Below are 18,706 nucleotides of genomic sequence, written 5' to 3'. Positions count from 1 at the left end.
TAGTAAGAGAAGCATTTATGAAGACTTGGCCAAGATTGAGATTCAAACATTATTGAAACAAATTAAATTTTCATTTAAAAATAAAGAAAAATTATAAGAAAATTCTCTCATGATTTGAAATTAAGGTGAATAATGGTAATGTATTAACCCTATATCCCTATGAATCGTATAAACAAACAATCTAATAAAACATATCAAATAATATTTCATTAGTTAAATTATCTATAATATATTATCTTATAATGATTTGTTTCAACTATCTTAGAGTTTTGGATTATTTCTTTTATATATATATATATATATATATATATATATATATATATATAAATAAATAAAAGAAACATTATATGAAAACATATTCTATGTATAACATTTTGTTTTGATACAATCATTTTTTTTATTCTTTGTATTTTCTTTTTGTGATTATTTTACTAACCCAACAAAATATTTTTTCCTTAATTTTTCTAATTTAAATGTGGTTTACTTAAATATTTAACTTGAATCGAATTTTGCAGTAATTTCTTCACTTATAACCTAACAATGGTAAATGTCTAATGCCTTAAAATTGATAATTTTACATTCTTAAATTTTCCAGGGTCTGCCATTACTTTTTTAAGAATGAATGTAAGTGTTTAGTTAAGGAAATAACTTTAAACTCTTACGGAATATTATATCAACACAATTCAAACTATTAAACAATAACTTTTTGAAATGCTTTTTTTTTGTTTTGTTTATGGAACATTAGTTCTTCTTATTTTTAGTTAATATTTTTTTCAGCAAAAGTTAATATTGTGTTATAATAGAGTATTTAACAGCTAGTTAGTTAAGACTGCTTTGTCTTCTTTTACGTAACTAACATACAAAATCTTGCTAATCATTACCTTGTTAAAAGAAAAAAGAACAGTATAAGAAATTTGAAATTCTATAACAATTTAAATAATTTCAAAGAGTTGACAGAGTTTGGTCAAATAAACTAAGATAAGATTACATATGTTTGACATGTAACAAGTTTTGAGTCTATAACCCTTTTAAAAGTTAAGACCTGTTAATAATTTTCTTTACGGGACTTACTAAAAACTTTTTTTTCTCAACCATTAAATTAATTTATATATATGATTCCATTGGGACAGACAGACGTTTTCAAATTAACTTGTCTAAAACCCTATTTTTAATTTATATATACAAACTCATTTTTTCTTGAAAAATCTTGTTTTATTATCACTATTTATAAAACAAAAAAAAATAATGTTACTTAATTAGTCATATAGTTTGGTTGAATAAGATTGAGCTCTTTAGTTCTTTTGTTTTTTTTTTAAAATAAAATACACCTATTTAACTACCCACTTTCATGATATAACTTTTTGTCAATATCTATGTTACTTTTAATTTTATAATAGTAATACTCTTAACTACAATGATTAAAAGAGGATAAAATAGTAGCATGGCAATAAAAAGAACAACTTTTAAATTAGAAAGTAAATAAAAAAGTTTGTATGACTGTAAATACTACCCAATAGGAAAGCATTATGTAATGAGACAAATTTTCTTCCATAACTTAAAACCAAAAGGTTAAAACGTGAAAAAGTAAACACTAAGAAGAATGATGAAAAAGTCATGCAAATAAATGTTAGAGGATACTAATTTAAGAACCTTAATTAGATTATTGAGTTAAGCATTTTGAACAAACATAACACATGAGATGGAGAAATCCTTAAAAAAAGACCACATAGAATACTAGAAGGAATGCATTGAGGAACACATTTATTTGGATGCAAAGAAAGAAAGAGTGATTGGTGTTAGTTGGAGACAGTCTTTGGCAGCCTGGTGGAACCGAAAGAAGAAACGGTCATTTGTGTGCACGGAGTTGGACCAAAGCAAGTGAGAATACAATACAATACAATACAAAACAACACAACAACGCAACCATGAAAAGAAAAGAAACACGAACACACAAACGCGCATTACTCGCTATAGCCGCAAGACCAAGCACACAACATAAACCACTTCTTTTTAATACCATTCTTTCCCCTCCATCTTTTTAATTTTCAACTCCTTCCTATTTAGCTACCTAACTCTCCTTAGACTTGAGCATTTTCTCTTGGCTCCCAAAGGTGATCATACTTTTTCTTTTACTTTTCTCCTTTGTTTCCCAAAAGGGGTTCTTGTCCCAAATGGAGTTCCTGTCTTTTACATGTTAAAGGTGCAGTCTTTCTCGATGATAAGCTGAATGCTCAAATCAGATTGCGATTATGAGCTGATCTGGAAATGGGGTTTTATCTTGGGAGTTCATTCTCTCTTCTGTTCTTTTATTCTTTTTTTGGTTTGGTGAAATTGGAAAATTTTGCAAACTTGGAATTATCCTTCAGTATAGTTCGGTGTTTTTTTTTTTTGTCTGTATAGAGTCGTCTGAAGGATCTAAGTTTGATCACCGATTCAGCAGAAAAGAAATATAAGAATGGAACGATTGATATGAAAATTGAAGCAATTGATTTTTATTGAAATTTCTGTTATTGAGTCCATGCGATTCGGTTCGGTTTGTGAGAATTTTAATATTCCTATTCGTGATATTTACCAAGTTCAGCAATCGGTGTCAGGTTGTTGGACAAAGTCGTGAATCATTTCAGTTGAGCGTGTTATTTATTCTAGCTTGTTAAAGTGTGTGCTTGATTTCCATGCCTTTGCATTGCTATATCTATAGTTTTTGCAATTAAAATGTATAAATGGCACTTTTCACTTATGTTGAAATATGGTGAATAGTGCAGAGTGCAGCAGTCACATCCCAGGATCATTATGAGTTGTGGCTGCTTTGGAGCCTCAACTCTCAAGAAGAAAAGCAATCCTTCTCGTACTCCTAATGAGATTGATGGTGAGGGTGGTTGTTGATTATTTGTTTCGATATTTTGCAGCCTTTCGATAAGCTAGACACTATTGATTGCATGTTTCCTGTTCCTTTTATTGGCTTTAGCTTTACCATTGAGCCTGCACTTTCTGACTGGCAATTTACCTTGATCATTAATGTATAGAACAGTGATACATTTAATATTGGTTCGGCTTGAGTTTTATTAATCAAACCATCTTGCATAGTTGCGTTTTGGTCACTATGGTAGGCAGGTCTGACAAGAGCAACAGTTCGTTAAGTTGTAGACTTCAAAAGATAAATGTGTCCATTTAGTTCATACATAGGTCCAAATTAATCTCAGAAGTTGGAACACAGGCATAATTTGGGGATTTTTACTAGTTTGGTTGGTTTTGATATGTGGTACAATAATGATGTTTAAGAGTTCTAGTGTATATTTAGGAATACTTTTATAACTACATTTTTTTGTTTTTCCTATATTTATCACCATTTTGATTGTGATATACATAATATTTTGTTTCTCAGGCTTTCCACTTGATAATGTTAAGAATTTTTCTGATAAAGACCTGAGACTGGCCACTGATAACTATCATCCAAGCAAAAAGCTAGGACGAGGAGGTTTTGGAACTGTTTACCAGGTATTTAACTCACAGACTCTAGTATAAGTTGTACCATTATGCGAATTAAAGTAATATGCCTGTTCATCAGTTGTAACATTACCCAAAAAATTCTTTCAGAGGTGTCTGTGGTACAAGAGGGCTATTTTAATTTTCTCTTTTCACTTATATCTTTATGTAATGTTGAAATAAGATTTCATTTGTTATACAAGTGCCAATCTTAAACCAGCTGGGTATTATCCAAAGGAAGACATTACTAGATAGTTCTTGTGGCAGTAAAACCATCATGACGTTCAAAACCCCATTTCCATGATCTAGATATTCATTACTATTCATGTGACTTGTATCTTATCTTGAACTCGCACACATGATCCAATGGAATTGTTTGCTCCTCTCACTTGACATGCTCCACTTACTATGGCACACACACATTGCATCATATTTCTTTCTTGTACCCCTTTATTGACATCATAGAATCTTGCTTTCATGCTTTGTACTATAAGTTATAAGATTTGAGCACTGTCAATTTTCCCTGAGACAGTGAGAGAGGCTTTCTGATGTGGGTACAAACAATGCTTCTATTTTGTGCTTACTCAACAGAAATAAATATTACTTTAGCATTAAATCGTAAACCTTACCACTCTTTTATATTTGCTAAAATCTTAAAACTGAAGGATGTGTAGAATTGGGTACAAAAGAAATGATTTTTCTTCAGCTTATCCTTTCCCTCATCGGAAGCCTTATGAAACCTCCTTTGTCATAGAAAGACAAATTTAGAATTTATGAGGGTTCTTTACTAGTTTAGCTTAGTTAAGCTGAGGAACCAAGAAATAACATCACATTTTTATTATTTTATTCTCCTCTTGATTGTTAAGCCTGTACTAAATAGCCATGTTGAAATTTGCCAGGGAACCTTAAAAAATGGAAGACAAGTAGCAGTGAAGACACTTTCTGCTGGGTCAAAGCAGGGAGTTCGTGAATTTTTATCTGAAATTAAAACTATATCAAATGTTAAACATCCAAACCTTGTTGAATTGGTTGGTTGCTGCGTTCAAGAAACTAATCGCATATTAGTGTATGAATATGTGGAAAATAACAGCCTTGATCGTGCATTAATTGGTAAATTTCCAAATGCTTTGGTGTGAATTATGGAATCACTAATTGAAATCCATGTGCAGATGATAGAATGAAACAATAACCTTTTGTTTTTCTTTTATTCTACTTTTTGTAGGTGGAGGTTCAAATATCAGATTAGACTGGAGAAAAAGATCTGATATTTGCATGGGTACTGCTAGAGGTCTTGCGTTTCTTCATGAAGAACTTGTGCCACACATTGTGCATAGAGACATCAAGGCAAGCAATATACTACTTGACAAACATTTCAAGCCAAAAATAGGAGATTTCGGGTTGGCTAAATTATTTCCAGATGACATCACTCACATTAGCACAAGGATTGCTGGAACAACGTATGTTGTATTTCAGATTCATGGTTATATTTTATGTTTTTTAATTTTCTGTTGCATTGGAAGATATCACCTAGTTTTCTTTCTCTCTGTTTGCTACTATCTAGTTTTCTGGAGATAATATTAATTAGTAAGATATTAGAAGTAGAAAAAACTCTTCATATTTGGTGATTCTTCACCAATCACCATCTGGATATGACTGCAGAATTAGCAATGTTAGTGATAAAACTTCAGGGTCTATCAGGTTATCTGAATTAATGTTTTCTGAACGTTACTAGGTGCCACTTTTGTTATAGAATATTCGTAAGTCAGTTGAATTTAGTTGCAGATGACTCAAACAATATTCAAGTGACACATGTTCTATAAAGTTAGTATGGATCTTGGATGCCTATGTTGTATTCTTGACATCAGTCACTAAACTGAAAGCTGGAACTGGAAAAGAGAAGTACTAAATATTTTTAGTTGATTTCTCAATACAAGATCTAATCCGTGTTTAAAAGCTAAATTATTAAAGGAAGGATAGAAACTATGAATTGGCTAAACTTATTAAGGGAAAGATGGAAAGTATGAATAGGCTAAACCTATTAAGGGTAAGACAAAAGATATGAAAAGTAAATCCTAATTATTATAAATAGACTTAATTATGTTTCTAGTTCTTGAAATTTAGGATAATTTTGATTTTGGTCATCCAAATTTAAAAAGTTCATTTTAGTCTTTCAAAATGGAAAAAATATGATTTCAGTCCTTAACACTAAATAAGAAACTAAAATTAATTTTTTTAAAACTGTTTTTAGTCTCTTAATTTAGTGTTTAGGGACTAAAAACATATTTTACTACATTTGAGAGACTTAAATTAGTTATTTTTTTTTTAATTTGAGGGACTAAATAAGGATTTATCCCAACTTTCAGGGATTAAAAATATAATTAAACCTTATAAATATAATCTGAATATATACAAAGATTTTATCCTAACCTTACAGGATCTTGTATCTCAATAGATATGATCATGGAAAAATTTATTTGTAGTTTTTATGAAAAGTGAAGAGCTTCACAACCTCATTTGTTTGAATTAACTAAAACTTGGATGGTATTATTGGCAAGAAACTCTGATAGCATATCCAATTTCTTCACAGTTGTAATGGAAATGTAGGTCAAAACATTCCTAGACCTGAGCATTACTGCTCACTGGTTCCTCCACATATGCTCTACAACATCAACTTTTATGTTTATACTCAATGTTCTACAATTTTCACAAAGAACCAAGAAGGACAGTTAGATGCATTTTCAAAATTGTTCAACCTATACTTGGACAGTGGATCTGAATAGTGTTCTGACCTGCTTTGGATTGAAAATGCAGTGGTTACTTAGCACCAGAATATGCAATGGGTGGCCAGTTAACCCTGAAGGCTGATGTATATAGTTTTGGTGTTCTTATTCTTGAAATAATCAGTGGCAAAAGCAGTGCAAGGACAAACTGGGGAGGGTCCAACAAATTCCTCTTGGAATGGGTGTGTATATTTCATCTTCCCACATATATGCAACTTATGTGTTCATTCTTCTCAATGTGACTTGGTGTGGACTTAATGATATTTATTTTTGCAACAACACAGGCCTGGCAACTGTATGAAAATGGGAAACTATTGGAACTTGTGGATCCAGACATGGTTGAATTCCCTGAGGAAGAGGTAATTAGGTACATGAAGGTTGCTTTTTTCTGCACACAAGCTGCAGCAAGTAGAAGGCCAATGATGTCCCAAGTTCTGAATATGCTGTCCAAGAACACGAGGCTGAATGAAAAGGAACTAACTGCACCAGGGTTTTTCCAGGATTCAGGAACATCTTCTCAGAAGAAGTCATCCTTTGAATCCACCAGCTATCAATTTAGCTCTAACCCTTCCAGTATTACTCAGTTGGCCCCACGTTGAACCATAAACTAAACGTCTGATGTGTCAATTGCAGAGTTAAAAAGTAGTAGGAAAGAAAGAGAACAAAGAGGGATTTTTTTTTTTTTACATTTTTCTCCATTTTGTATATTATTTTTTATAAATGTATTTTAATTTATAAGGTGGGCTTGGATAAGTTTTCTTTTTTGAAAATAGGGTTTTATGATTTTTTTTTTGTAATAGATATTTCGAAGCAATTGCTTTTTTGACTTACGATAAGAAAATATCAATGTTTGGGTAACTTGATTCTGAAAAATAATTGATTATATATATTTAGTGTTTGGTTTAATTAATTTAAGAAATTATTCCTTCTTTTGTTGAACATTTTCCAAATCTTTCATATTCAAGCTATAAACAATGTCAAGCTCAGTTGTGAAAAGTCCAATCGATTGTGAAACCAGAATTAGACTAACGAAATTGTGAATTTTGCCATTTAATTTCACATGACAATGGAAGTCAAACAAAATAGAATTCCTTATATAACAAATGCTGATCTATATATAATATATTCGTCAAAATTGTTTACTATCGACGAAGAACTAAGATAAGAAAAATACATCTAAGCTCGAGAATAAAATTATACGAAGATAGGGATCAAACACACAAACAATGAAAAATAAGAATACGAAGCAATAATCATAAAAGAGAAAAAATACTCTTTATTTTTAAATGACGTATTAAACCCATCAAGATATGAATTTCCAAGGTCAAATAATAGTCAATAAAAGATACAATTGATACAAAACCTCAAACTTGAAAACAAATTGCACACCAAAAAAGCCACAGAAGCATGACATTAGGATCCGTAACGAATTGCCAGGTGAATAAGGATAGCAAAAGAAAGACTGTTAGGACTGTAGTGTGCAAAATCAGGCTTATGTAGAAGCCTGATCCTCAGGGGATAGTGAAGCTTCTTTCTGGGGCAAATCCGCAGAACCGTTATTAGTGGTGGCATCCTTTGGTTGTGATTCAGGTGTACCTTCTTGTGCAGATCCATTTGTTTTAGGTGCTGTTTCTTTTTTATCTTTCCCATCTTTGGAGTCTTTAGCTGGTGCAGGGGGAGGTGGAATCATGTGAGGTGGTGGTGTATGCTTAAGCTTCAACAATATCTGCCTCAACCTAGAAAGATCTGTGGGTTTGCCAGGCTTTGGGCCTTGGACAACTGTGATTGATGGCTTCTTATCCTGATCCTTTTTGCCTCTTTTCTTCTCAATGTTGGGAACCTCACGAGGAATTATCTCCCCTATAGCTTTCCAGTAATTTTTGTCAGCCTCTTTGTGGAATTTGTCTTGATTAGCCAGGTATAACTGCTCCATAAGTTTATTTCTGAAGTTATAGGAACATAAAATGATAATTGCGAATATATACTATGTGTTGGGTGTAGAAATTACCTTTTCCCTTTCTCTGTTTTGAACCTTGTTGGTTTCCACATTAAGCTTCCTTTTCTCATAGAAAGCCACCTTATACTCCTCGGCTTCCTCAAAAATCTTTATTCTCGACTCCTTTTCCCTTTTCTCCTTCTCCTCAAGCTGAATGGCATTTTGACTGCAATGAATTCACTTTTGTTAACCGATTTCGGGAAACATGCAATAGATCTTAAATATTAATTGGAAAAGATCAAAGTGCAAGCAAGACACAGTGTTACCGTAGATTCAAGAATAGTTTTCGTCAAAAAATCAAACAATAAGGGACACATTTAACATTTTTATATTGAGTATATTAATTAATAACATAACTATATTTTAAAATTCCTTTTTATGCATTCTATTTGTTTGTCATCTTCCAGGATGCACCATGCAAAATAAAACACATCCGATACCAATATTCATAAAAGAAAAATTGTATTGTCAACAATTATCTGGTTCTCTGATTTTATTCAGTAATTACCAACTTCAAATTCAGGTTATTTAAGAATATGAACTTGAAATTATACGAAATTGAAATGACAGCAGTTTATGAAATAACTTTTAGAAAAAGAACCCCCAACCTTAGTTGCGTGTAAAGTTACTCACCACATAAAAATTAACGCAAATATGAATATTTCACATTAAATTAGAATCCTAATTTCACCATCGGCTACTTAATATTAAAGGTAAACTTGAATTCTGCAGTTTATGAATCAAAAAATCGTTAGTTTATCTTCGTTGAGACTACAGTAGACGCTCAATGCATGACATAAAGAGAGAAATCAGACATTAGAAATGCAAAATAATGTACCAGACTTATAAATAGATAGAATCAGTGTCAATGTAACCTACGTAAGTATCAAAATTCATACAAGATGAATCTTATGTACACTAGGTTATATTACTCCCTGAACTACTACACAAGCAGAAGAAACGGAAATGGGGAAAAATAAATAAATTCCGCTAGAAAAATGTGCTTGGGGCGACTTGACACAATTCTCCCCAAGTTTGATCATCATCAGATCAGGTCATTTGTAAATTGTTTCCCTGGGGAAGAGACGATAATGGAAAATGGAACACTCAAGGTAGTGAACTGGAATACGATCATATCACTTCAACCGCTCAACAAAGATACTCGATCCTTCCACTATTTTATTAATGCAAGAAAATGAGCTCACCATTCAGATCAGCCAAACTGTAGAATCAGCTCTGACTGAAGTCCAAGCTGCATAGCATCCAACAACTTATATTTTAATGCGACACAATTTACTCTTAAAACACTAACCACTTAGATCCAACGTCCACATTACCAGTAAGCGACCATGCCAGATAAAAACCGTTGAATGCAAATCATTTACTCCCACCGAAGCACAAAATTATACTAAGAGGAATCATGCAAATCAATCACTCAAGTAACCATTCCAAGTAAAATTGGATTAAACAACTACATCAATTTGCATCTTCCTATTCCCAATCCTAACCGAATAGATCTAAGCGAGCGCAAACAAGATCTGAGAAATTCACAAAACGAACCGAACTCTTAAAACTTAAAAAAGGTTTAGACAAAGAGAGAGTTACCGGCGCCACTCCCGAAGGACGTAGCCTTCCTCCGGCTCCATTTCTCCCGGTGGCGGCAGCACCGGTCCGTCGGAGACAAAGACGCCGTTGCTATAGACGTTTTCGGAGCCATTTTCATTCCCATTCTCGACTACGTCGAAGGGAGACTGAGTGTAGCCTGGATCGGGATCGCTGAAGCCGAAGATCTCCGGCGAAGCCGCCGCCACATGGTCGATGGGGACGTCTTCGGCGGGGAAGGTGGAGAAGTCGCCGTAGCCGGAGAAGGTGTCTGCGGCGGCGGGGGCGGCGAAGTGGTCGTCGTCGACGGTGAAAACGTCGAAGGTGGAAGACATGTCTCGTGGATTTTTCTCTCAGAAGAAATGGGTATTTTCTTTTTCTCCGTTCTGTGAAGCGCTTTGAACGGAATAGATAGAGATCAGTGAGAAGCAAACACTTTTGTTACTTTTGCTTGACTTTTCAAATAATTAACGGTGAAAAGAAAAGTATCCAAAATATCTGCCTTAATCTGGAATTAAATTGAAATGTTTTTTATCAATTATATTATCGTTCAATTAACAGAAAGTATGAGTTATTGTTTTTACTATAAATTGTTATTTAATGAATTTATTAACCTTTATAATCATTACTAAAAATTTATATTAGTTCACATGAAATTGAATTTCCTAGTCTCCTATTCAATAGAGCGTGATTGGACACGCCAATTTTAATATGAGCATAACTTTAAAAAGTAATGATAATTATCTTCCATTTTTTAAATCTTAAAAAATAATATAATTATTATAAAATAATATAACCGAAAAGTTATAAAAAAAATTTAAAATATATTTTGATTTATAGTATGAAAGATTGAAAAATAAAGTTGAATGCATACGAAAGTTAATATCATGTGTTACATGTAAAACAAATAGTTTGCTTAAATCCTTTAAAAAGTTCAGAGTTTGTTTAATGGATTAAATATGTTTTTCGTCCTTTAAGTATCATACGATTTTGATTTTAGTTCCTACTCGAAACTTTGATGGTTTTGAAATTCTTACTATTAGTCCTTAAAATTGAATGGTGTTAACTTTTGTTTGATATGACTAACGGCCAACCCACGTGTCATGCCACCTGACTACTTTTAATTGACGTGACAGTAAAGGTGTGGTGGTCGGTTGGCCTAGTGGGTGGTCGACCACTCGGTCTGGTGGTCGGCATAGTGGTCTTTGCCCATAACCGTTCAGCCTTTTCCCAACACGGTTCGATCTTTCATGTATTGCACTCCACCCGTCACCATAATTGTTTGGTCTGTGTCCAATACCGTTCAGTCTTTCACATATTGCACTCCACCCATCACCATAACCGTTCGGTCTTTGACCAACATCGCTCAGTCTTTGTGGAACACGATTCGATCTTTCATATATTGCACTCCACACGTCATTATAACCGTTCGGGCTTTACCCAACATCGTTCGGTCTTTGCCCAAAACCCACCAGGCTGACCGACCACCATACCTTTACTGCCACATCAATTAAAAGTAGTCAGGGAAGGTGGCATCACACGTGGGCTGACCGTTAGCCACATCTACTAAAAGTTAACGTTGTCCAATTTTAAGAACTAATAATAAGAGTTTCAAAACTATGAGAACTAAAAACATCAAAGTTTCGAGTAAGAACTAAAACCAAAATCGTGTGATACTTAAAGAACGAAAAACATATTTAAACTTTGTTTAATTAAGAAAATAATTTCCAATGCAAATACTAAAGTGAAATATACACACTAAAACACGATCACCTCCTCCCAAATAAAAATTATAAAGACTTTTATTTTTTATCCACTAACAATGCTTCATTTTTTCACATTATGAATCATGCATGGGATATTACCAATTTAAAATCTATTAAAAGTGTTTGCTATATGTAAAAAAAATAATATAAAGGATGTGGTAGTTTCTGATTTATTTTTAGAGTGAAAATGTGTAAAAAGATAATAATACTAATACCGTCAAAATTGATCATCCTAAAAAAATTTTAAACGTTCTACTCACCATGGATTTATAAGTTAAATAAGTTGACTAACGAACTCATTTAATTATAAATTATTTTTTCAATTAAAAAAATTAATTTTTTTAATTTAAATTTAAATAAATTTTAATATAAAATAATGTTAAACTCCAACAACAATTCAAAATAAAAAAATATAATACAATAAAAATAGTCATAAACTTCAAATATAATTAAAAAACAAACACAAAAAATAAAATTAGATAAATTAGCCATTAATTCACCAAACTAAAAGTTGGTTCATATCAAATTTTTTTTTTCAAATTAATATAACCTGAACTCATGGTAAACCGAATTAGTTTATGAATTCCAATCCATTTTGACATATGATTTGAATTCGTGGTGAACCGAGTTAGTTCATGAATTTGAATCTATTTTGACATAACTAATAACTAATACAAATGTATCTTGCATATGTATCAAATTTATAATAGTTACGAGTGTGAATAGAGGCGGGATGGTTTTGTTAAGGTACGAACTAGGGATGATAAAAAAATCCTCGTCTGCGGATATCCACGGATAAAATCCGCAACGGATAGTTAGTACTCGCGGATATTTACTACCTACGGGTTGCAGGTAGCAGATATTTTAATACCCACTTCTAAACGGATCAGGTGCGAGTATTATCTGCTACCCGAAAAAAATAAAAATAAAAATTTAATTTTAATTTATAAAATAATTTTAATTTAAGTTAACTAAAATTTTATTTTAGTTAAACCTAGGCAACGCTCTTTTTTTTTTTTTACACATCTTTGATCTTCCTTCAAAATCACAATCCCAACACCTCTTTCACGGACCAAAGAAGCATATTCCACCATCATGGACCTTCTTCTCCATCACCAAAAACGCACGTCCTACTACATTCACCATTTATGTTCCCTAATACCACCTTCATCCACTAAGACACACAATAAACAAATAAACCATCATTTTCTTCATTTTTCCATCTCCATTACATTGATTCAGACCACTCATTCGTTCATCATCCTCTTTTCTCCATTACATTCAAACAAAGGCAAAGTCTTTTTCTCAGATTCATTCAAACAAAGGCGAAGTCTTTTTCTCAGATTCATTCAAACAAAGGCAAAGTCTTTTTCTCAGATTTATTCAAACAAAGGCAAAGAAGTCGAGAGGGGAGAAGAAGGAGTGGCCTTCGCGGGTTTGGATGAGGGAAGAAGAAAACTTGAGGCTTTCGCGTCTAAGGAAGATGATCACCGGCGGCAACGTCGTCGGCATCGTCGGTGGCGAGTGGGGATTTCGGGCAGAGGCTGACATGATTTTATCTTCACATACCGTAAGGGAGGTGGTTCGTGCGTTTTGGCCCTCACAGGTGACACCTTCGATGACAGCCAGAGTTCCCGGTGGCAACGTGACGATGAGCACTCAGCGGTGTAGTGTGGCGGTTTGGTGGCAGGCCTTGGTCGCGGAGGTTGGCGCAGTCTGGTAGTCGCAATGCGCAAAGGGAGGAACGTTGCGGAGAGCAGCGACGCTTCCAGCACAGTTGACCTCGTCGACGGTGCTTTCGGCCAGCCACGATGAGGCGCGGCGACGCTGGTCAAGAGAAGAGCAGGGCTGGCCGCATATGGAGATGAAGAAGAGACCTAAGTTCTCTTTTCATTTCTGGATGGATGAAGAAAATAAGAAACTCTAATCTGAATTGAACAAAAAAATGGGCCTTGGGCTTGGACCAATATTCACCGGCAGGACTCCTACAAATTCATTGTTGCACCCCTATTCTCATGGGCTTGGACTGCACACACACTCTTGATTTTTCATTTTTGTGAGTATCCACGGATATCCGCGGATTTTAAAATACCCAGGGATATTTTTTAAGCGGATATCCGTGCAGATAGCGGGTCAAGTAGCGGGTGTATTTTCTTTTATCGGGTCGGGTTGCGGGTAAGCACTATCCGTGCCCAAGCTCACATTCTAATATTATATCAAAATATTGCTTTAGAACCCTTTTACTATTTTAAATATTTTTAATGTGATAACCATGATTTCATAGGTCTGTAATTTTGTTTATCATTGAGTGGGGGTTAACACTAATTATCTGTTTCAGGTTTTAAACAATGACTTTTTTGCTCCATCATTGATGTATGCAAAAGGAAAAAGAGATGGTAAAATAGGAACACCACTTACCACACTAGACACTACAATTTTATCTGACATTTCCTTGTAACTTCTATTAGAATTGAGCTTTAAAGATGCCTAAGTTTCTGGCGAAAGCTCGCTTTCTGTAACTTGAATAAAATAAACCTTATCTACTTATAGCATTTACTTCCATGCCAGAATTGGCCTCATAAAAGTACCTGAACAAATAATAAGTAAAAGTAGACAGGTCAGTGTCAAGAAATCAGATAGAAATAAAATCATTTACAACATCTAACCAGACATCAAGGAAATAGCAAAGAACTATTATGAAAACATTAATAGGTCATTACAAGACAACAAAGAACTATTATGGAAATAGCACTCTGCTCAGCTAGTCTCTTCTTCTGAACAACCATGAAGCCATACTTTGCACTAAAAGAAACTAAAGACTGAAACATATTTCCTACACCAAATAAAGAAATAACTACACGTATATGATTTAAGAGAAACCAACATCAACCTAGGATAATAACTCCAGGAGAAGGTACAGAATCCTCAAGATATCCCAGTGCATATACAATATTACAATCAAATACATGGATAAAGGTTACATACCTAAAAAACTGTTCGCAGCAGAATTGTGTTCTCTTCTCCCTTACTTCAGGTGGTGTATATATCCCAATGACTGTCTGAGATTGATGGGTTTGTCAATGACTTGATCATATTGAGTATGCTACATCAATATATTCTTGGCAAAGAAGTAGCAGTTGACGACGACCATCACATTAAAAATTCATTGTTGATCCATCTCACCCTTGATTTTTCTCATGAGTTCCAATCTTTCAGTGATGTAATGGATTTGTTACGATAAGAACTTCACCCATAATTTCCAAGTCCAATCACATAAAGTTTAGCATCACAAGACAGTAGTTATCATATAAATATGTGGATTGTCTTTGTTAAACCTATGTGTTATTGCTTAAAACACCATAACCTTCATTTCCAAACAAAGAAGATGGTTATAGTCCCCACTAATTTCCTCATCCCAATTGGACTTTGTAAGACATGAAGAGTCGCTTTTTATAGGATTGGTCAGAGTTTGAGTTTTGTATCATCTCATCATCCATTAGAGCATTTGTCATAAGTTCTTCTTCTGGGTAAATACCTTCAATAACCTCTTGGCATCAGCCCTTTTTCCCGGCAAAGAAAAATTTGTACTGACATATAAGAGAGTGGTCTCAGATGGCACATGTCCTTTTTCACACATATCTCTCAGCAATTTTTTTGCCTCGTTCTGATATGACAATTTAAGTGCCCTGTCCATCTCTGGCTCACAAGATAATTTGCACCATCCACAGATTAGAATGTCATATGTTGAAGAGTTAGGAATTCTTCCTCTTGTCAACATCTCGTTCAAAAGTTCTCTAGCTTGGTGCATCTTTCCTGCTTTTGCATAATCTTGAATAAGCACATTATAGGTTCCTGTTGTAGGAATAAAACCTTTGGTTACCATTTCACAATATAGTTTTATAGACTCTTGTCTATTTCCAATCCTACCATGGCCAGAAACTAGTATGTTATAAGTACTGGCATTTGGGACAAGTCCTCTTTCCCTCATCTCACTAATTAATTTATCTGCATCTTTCATCAAACCAGCAGTTGAAAAACCTTCTAAAAGGATCTTGTAAGTAGAAATATTAGGAGAGATTCCATCTGCCAACATCTGTGAATAAGTATCACGAGCCTTCTCTACATGACTGCCTGTGCAATAACCAAAAATAAGGGCATTATAAGTAACAACGTCAGCTGAAATTCCTATCGTGACCATTTCCCTAAGCACCACATTTGCTTTTTTAGTCATCCCTAATCTGCATAATACTGTGATTAGCGTGTTATACACTATCTGGTCAAGCTTGAGGCCCATACCTAAAAGCTTCTTGTGAATTTGAAAAATTGCATCTGCTTTTCTATCCCTTGAATATGCTTTAAGCAGAAACTTGTGAATAATTGGCGTAGGAATATACCCCATAAGCAACATTTCATCCAAAACATCCATCGCTTTTTCAATTGCACCTGTTTTACAAAGACCACCAATAAGAATATTATAAGTGACCATATTTGGTATTACTCCGTAGCTCTTCATCTCATTCAGTACAGCCAGGGCATTTTCCTTTTTACCTTGTATGAAGTACGTATTGATTACAGAGTTATATGTAACACAATCTGGAGTCCAACCCAACTCCATCATTCTTGAAAACACGGAATTTGGTTCATATTTTCCTGGCCTTAAGAGCCCCTTAATCAAAGCATTGTAAGCAACAACATCAAACTGAATGTTTTTGTCTGTCAATTCCTGAACTAAGGAAAGAGCAGCAGAATCATTTCCTTCTTTAAAGTAGCCATCTATTAGAGAAGTGTAGTTAAAAATGTCTAGGTAAATACCCTTGGAGCAAATATCTTTAATTAATGAATTAGCTTCCTTCATGCTTCCAGATCTTTTCAAATTGTTCAAAAAAATATCTAGTATAATATTGTTGTCCTCCAATCCCCATGATTTCATTTCCTTATAAAAACCAGCGGCAGCCTCATGTTGACCTGCCCTAAAATAGCCATCCATCAAAATAGCATAAATAAAAGCATTTGGCATAATATTCATTTGGACCATCTTCCTTAACACTTCAACCGCTTTATTTAGCATTCCTTTTTTGGCATATCCACTTATAATAGAAGAAAAGGTGACAACATTTGGAAGAACATGTTCTTTCTCCATTTTTTGCAACACCAACTCCGCAGATTCCATGTCTCCTAACTTAGAATGACCATCTAGCAATGCTGAATATGTGACACAGTTTGGGACAAGGTTGAGCTTTAAAACACTTTGGAACATTTCCTCAGCATCTTTAGATTTCCCAACTTTGAAAAGTCCATCCATTATAGTTGTGCACAAAACTAGATCAAAAGAAATACCTCGAACCATCATTTGACTTTGAAAACTGAAAGCCTCCATCACCCTCCCAGATTTTAATAAAGCATCAATAATTGTAGTGTATGAAACATGATTAGGATCTAAATCCATTTTATACATCTCTCTCAGCCTTACTGCCGCTTCAGGTAATTTACCATACCTGCAAAGTCCATAAAGAATAGAACTACAAGTAACCACATCAGGCATGATTCCACTCATAATCATCCGCCCATACAGAGAACGGAATTCTCCAACTCCGCGATGCTTACAGTAAGCAGAAATTAAGGTTGTCCACGTAACAACTGTTGGCTGCAAATCTCTTATCTCATCCTGTCTTTCAACACCACAGTCATTTAATACACCAGATTCCTCACCCCTCTGAAAGCCCAAAATATCATTGATAAGAGACTCCGCCTTCGCAAGATCCCCGTTCTTACAAAAAGCATTAAGCAAAGTATTATAAGTAACAATATCAGGCTTGACACCATTCTTCCAACTATCCTCCACCAATGCTAACGCACGACTCATCAATCCCGCTTCACAGTACCCATCAACCAAGGTGTTCAAACCTGTAACATCTAGTGGAACCCCCCCTCTAACCAAGTTGTCCAAAATCCACTCAGCATATTGAACCAATCCAACTTGACAATACCCCTTAACAAGTATATTACAAGTAACTGAATCAAAACACACACCCTTCTTAACCATTTCGGACAAAAATCCAAAACCCCGATCAGCCAATCCATGCTTACAGAATCCCCAAAGAACAGTATTATAAGTAACATGATCAAAAACACTGTTGTTCCTGAGATAACCTAAAGCCAAACCCAAGTCCCCCACTTTACACAACGAATGAACCAACACATTAACACTGAAAACATTAGGCACAACCCCACAAAAAACCATCTCAGAATACAGCACTTTTACCTGGGAAACCAAGCCACAGGCATTGAATTCATACAAAAGGTCGTTCCACAAGGGCAAGGAGGGAACGAGAGAAAGGGCACGCATGCGAGAGAAAGCGTGAGATGCAATGCAGAACCTGCCACAAGCCAAGTAGAGGCGAATGAGTGTGCAGAAGAAAGAAGCGTAGAGATGGGTCTTCATGGGAGGGATCAAAATCGAATCTTTGGGGGAGAAGAATCTTCTAAGGGGGATCAGAGGGTAGTGGGGACTGTAGTGAGGAGGGTGGAGAGTTCTATTGGATGAGAAAACGAACAGAAGGGTCTTGCTTTGCAGGCTCTTGAGGTGCATCATCTCTGCACGAAGTAGTTACTTCAAGCACTCAAGAACATGGTGGTGTCTCAGAATCTCAATTCAAGTTGCTGCACTGCAATGGAGTGGACTGTGAGAGAACACGAAGGAGAAACAGATTGTTACCGCGTTATTATTATGTTTTCTTCATTTTTGTACTAATCCTCAATTTCCTAGGGCTTGGTACAAGGAAACCAACAACAATGGACAGTAGGTTACAAATTATGTTTGGACATTCTTATTTCCTAAATTTATTTAAAAAATATATATATATTATATATATTGTTAAAATAATATTAAAAAATCTTATGTAATGGTTATTTAAAAAAAAATTATTTAGTTATTTAAAAACCAAAAAAAAATATGGAATTGCTTAGTTTATTAAATAAAGAAATTACTTTATATTTATTAAAAAATAAATTTATCTAATTAAAATCCAAAATAAGTTGTAAAATATTTTAAATAATAGTATAAATATATAAATTGGTGA

At 34.3% G+C, this 18,706-nt stretch overlaps 3 protein-coding genes across 9 annotated transcripts; 1 reads left to right on the top strand and 2 right to left on the bottom strand.

Moving 5' to 3' along the window:
- Window positions 1-1,811: 1,811 nt before the first annotated feature.
- Window positions 1,812-7,136, top strand: LOC108324746 (cold-responsive protein kinase 1). Of its 3 annotated transcripts, none has more exons than XM_017557680.2 (7): window positions 1,812-2,111; window positions 2,763-2,866; window positions 3,383-3,495; window positions 4,383-4,593; window positions 4,706-4,940; window positions 6,295-6,445; window positions 6,548-7,136. In XM_017557680.2, the coding sequence occupies exons 2-7, from the start codon at window positions 2,791-2,793 to the stop codon at window positions 6,860-6,862; spliced, it is 1,101 nt and encodes a 366-aa protein (XP_017413169.1). In that variant the 5' UTR covers window positions 1,812-2,111; window positions 2,763-2,790; the 3' UTR covers window positions 6,863-7,136. The 3 variants fall into 3 exon arrangements, with proteins under 3 accessions (XP_017413169.1, XP_017413175.1, XP_017413183.1); XM_017557686.2 differs by having other exon boundaries at window positions 2,758-2,866; XM_017557694.2 differs by having other exon boundaries at window positions 1,812-2,200.
- A 383-nt stretch (window positions 7,137-7,519) lies between these two features.
- On the bottom strand, window positions 7,520-10,326 carry LOC108327866 (clathrin light chain 1). Its single transcript, XM_017561627.2, has 3 exons — window positions 9,865-10,326; window positions 8,272-8,425; window positions 7,520-8,187 (listed from the first exon to the last, which is right to left on the bottom strand). Exons 1-3 carry the CDS (start codon window positions 10,194-10,196, stop codon window positions 7,756-7,758), a joined length of 918 nt encoding a protein of 305 aa, XP_017417116.1. The 5' UTR covers window positions 10,197-10,326; the 3' UTR covers window positions 7,520-7,755.
- Window positions 10,327-12,816: 2,490 nt separating this feature from the next.
- On the bottom strand, window positions 12,817-18,421 carry LOC108321918 (pentatricopeptide repeat-containing protein At5g14770, mitochondrial). Of its 5 annotated transcripts, none has more exons than XM_052880638.1 (3): window positions 15,555-18,421; window positions 14,613-15,479; window positions 12,817-14,215 (listed from the first exon to the last, which is right to left on the bottom strand). In XM_052880638.1, the coding sequence occupies exons 1-2, from the start codon at window positions 18,217-18,219 to the stop codon at window positions 15,136-15,138; spliced, it is 3,009 nt and encodes a 1,002-aa protein (XP_052736598.1). In that variant the 5' UTR covers window positions 18,220-18,421; the 3' UTR covers window positions 12,817-14,215; window positions 14,613-15,135. The 5 variants fall into 5 exon arrangements, with proteins under 5 accessions (XP_052736598.1, XP_052736602.1, XP_052736601.1 ...); XM_052880642.1 differs by having other exon boundaries at window positions 14,613-15,758; window positions 15,924-18,421; XM_052880641.1 differs by having other exon boundaries at window positions 14,613-16,070; window positions 16,176-18,421.
- Window positions 18,422-18,706: the final 285 nt, after the last annotated feature.

Source organism: Vigna angularis, chromosome 1 (genome assembly GCF_016808095.1).
Source record: "Vigna angularis cultivar LongXiaoDou No.4 chromosome 1, ASM1680809v1, whole genome shotgun sequence".
NCBI lineage: Eukaryota > Viridiplantae > Streptophyta > Magnoliopsida > Fabales > Fabaceae > Vigna > Vigna angularis.
The sequence above is the reverse complement of the archived record's forward strand: the minus strand, read 5'-3'. Positions and strand labels throughout refer to the sequence as shown.

Excerpts from the sequence above, each read along its gene's own strand:
- LOC108324746 (XM_017557680.2), top strand. The coding sequence starts at position 2,791 with ATGAGTTGTGGCTGCTTTGGAGCCTCAACTCTCAAGAAGAAAAGCAAT. Across the intron at positions 2,867-3,382 it reads TACTCCTAATGAGATTGATG|GCTTTCCACTTGATAATGTT; the intron begins GTGAGGGTGGTT and ends TTTGTTTCTCAG. Across the intron at positions 4,594-4,705 it reads CCTTGATCGTGCATTAATTG|GTGGAGGTTCAAATATCAGA; the intron begins GTAAATTTCCAA and ends TACTTTTTGTAG.
- LOC108327866 (XM_017561627.2), bottom strand. The coding sequence starts at position 10,196 with ATGTCTTCCACCTTCGACGTTTTCACCGTCGACGACGACCACTTCGCC. Across the intron at positions 8,426-9,864 it reads GTCCTTCGGGAGTGGCGCCG|TCAAAATGCCATTCAGCTTG; the intron begins GTAACTCTCTCT and ends AATTCATTGCAG. Across the intron at positions 8,188-8,271 it reads AAAACAGAGAAAGGGAAAAG|TTATACCTGGCTAATCAAGA; the intron begins GTAATTTCTACA and ends CTTATGGAGCAG.
- LOC108321918 (XM_052880635.1), bottom strand. The coding sequence starts at position 18,219 with ATGATGCACCTCAAGAGCCTGCAAAGCAAGACCCTTCTGTTCGTTTTC.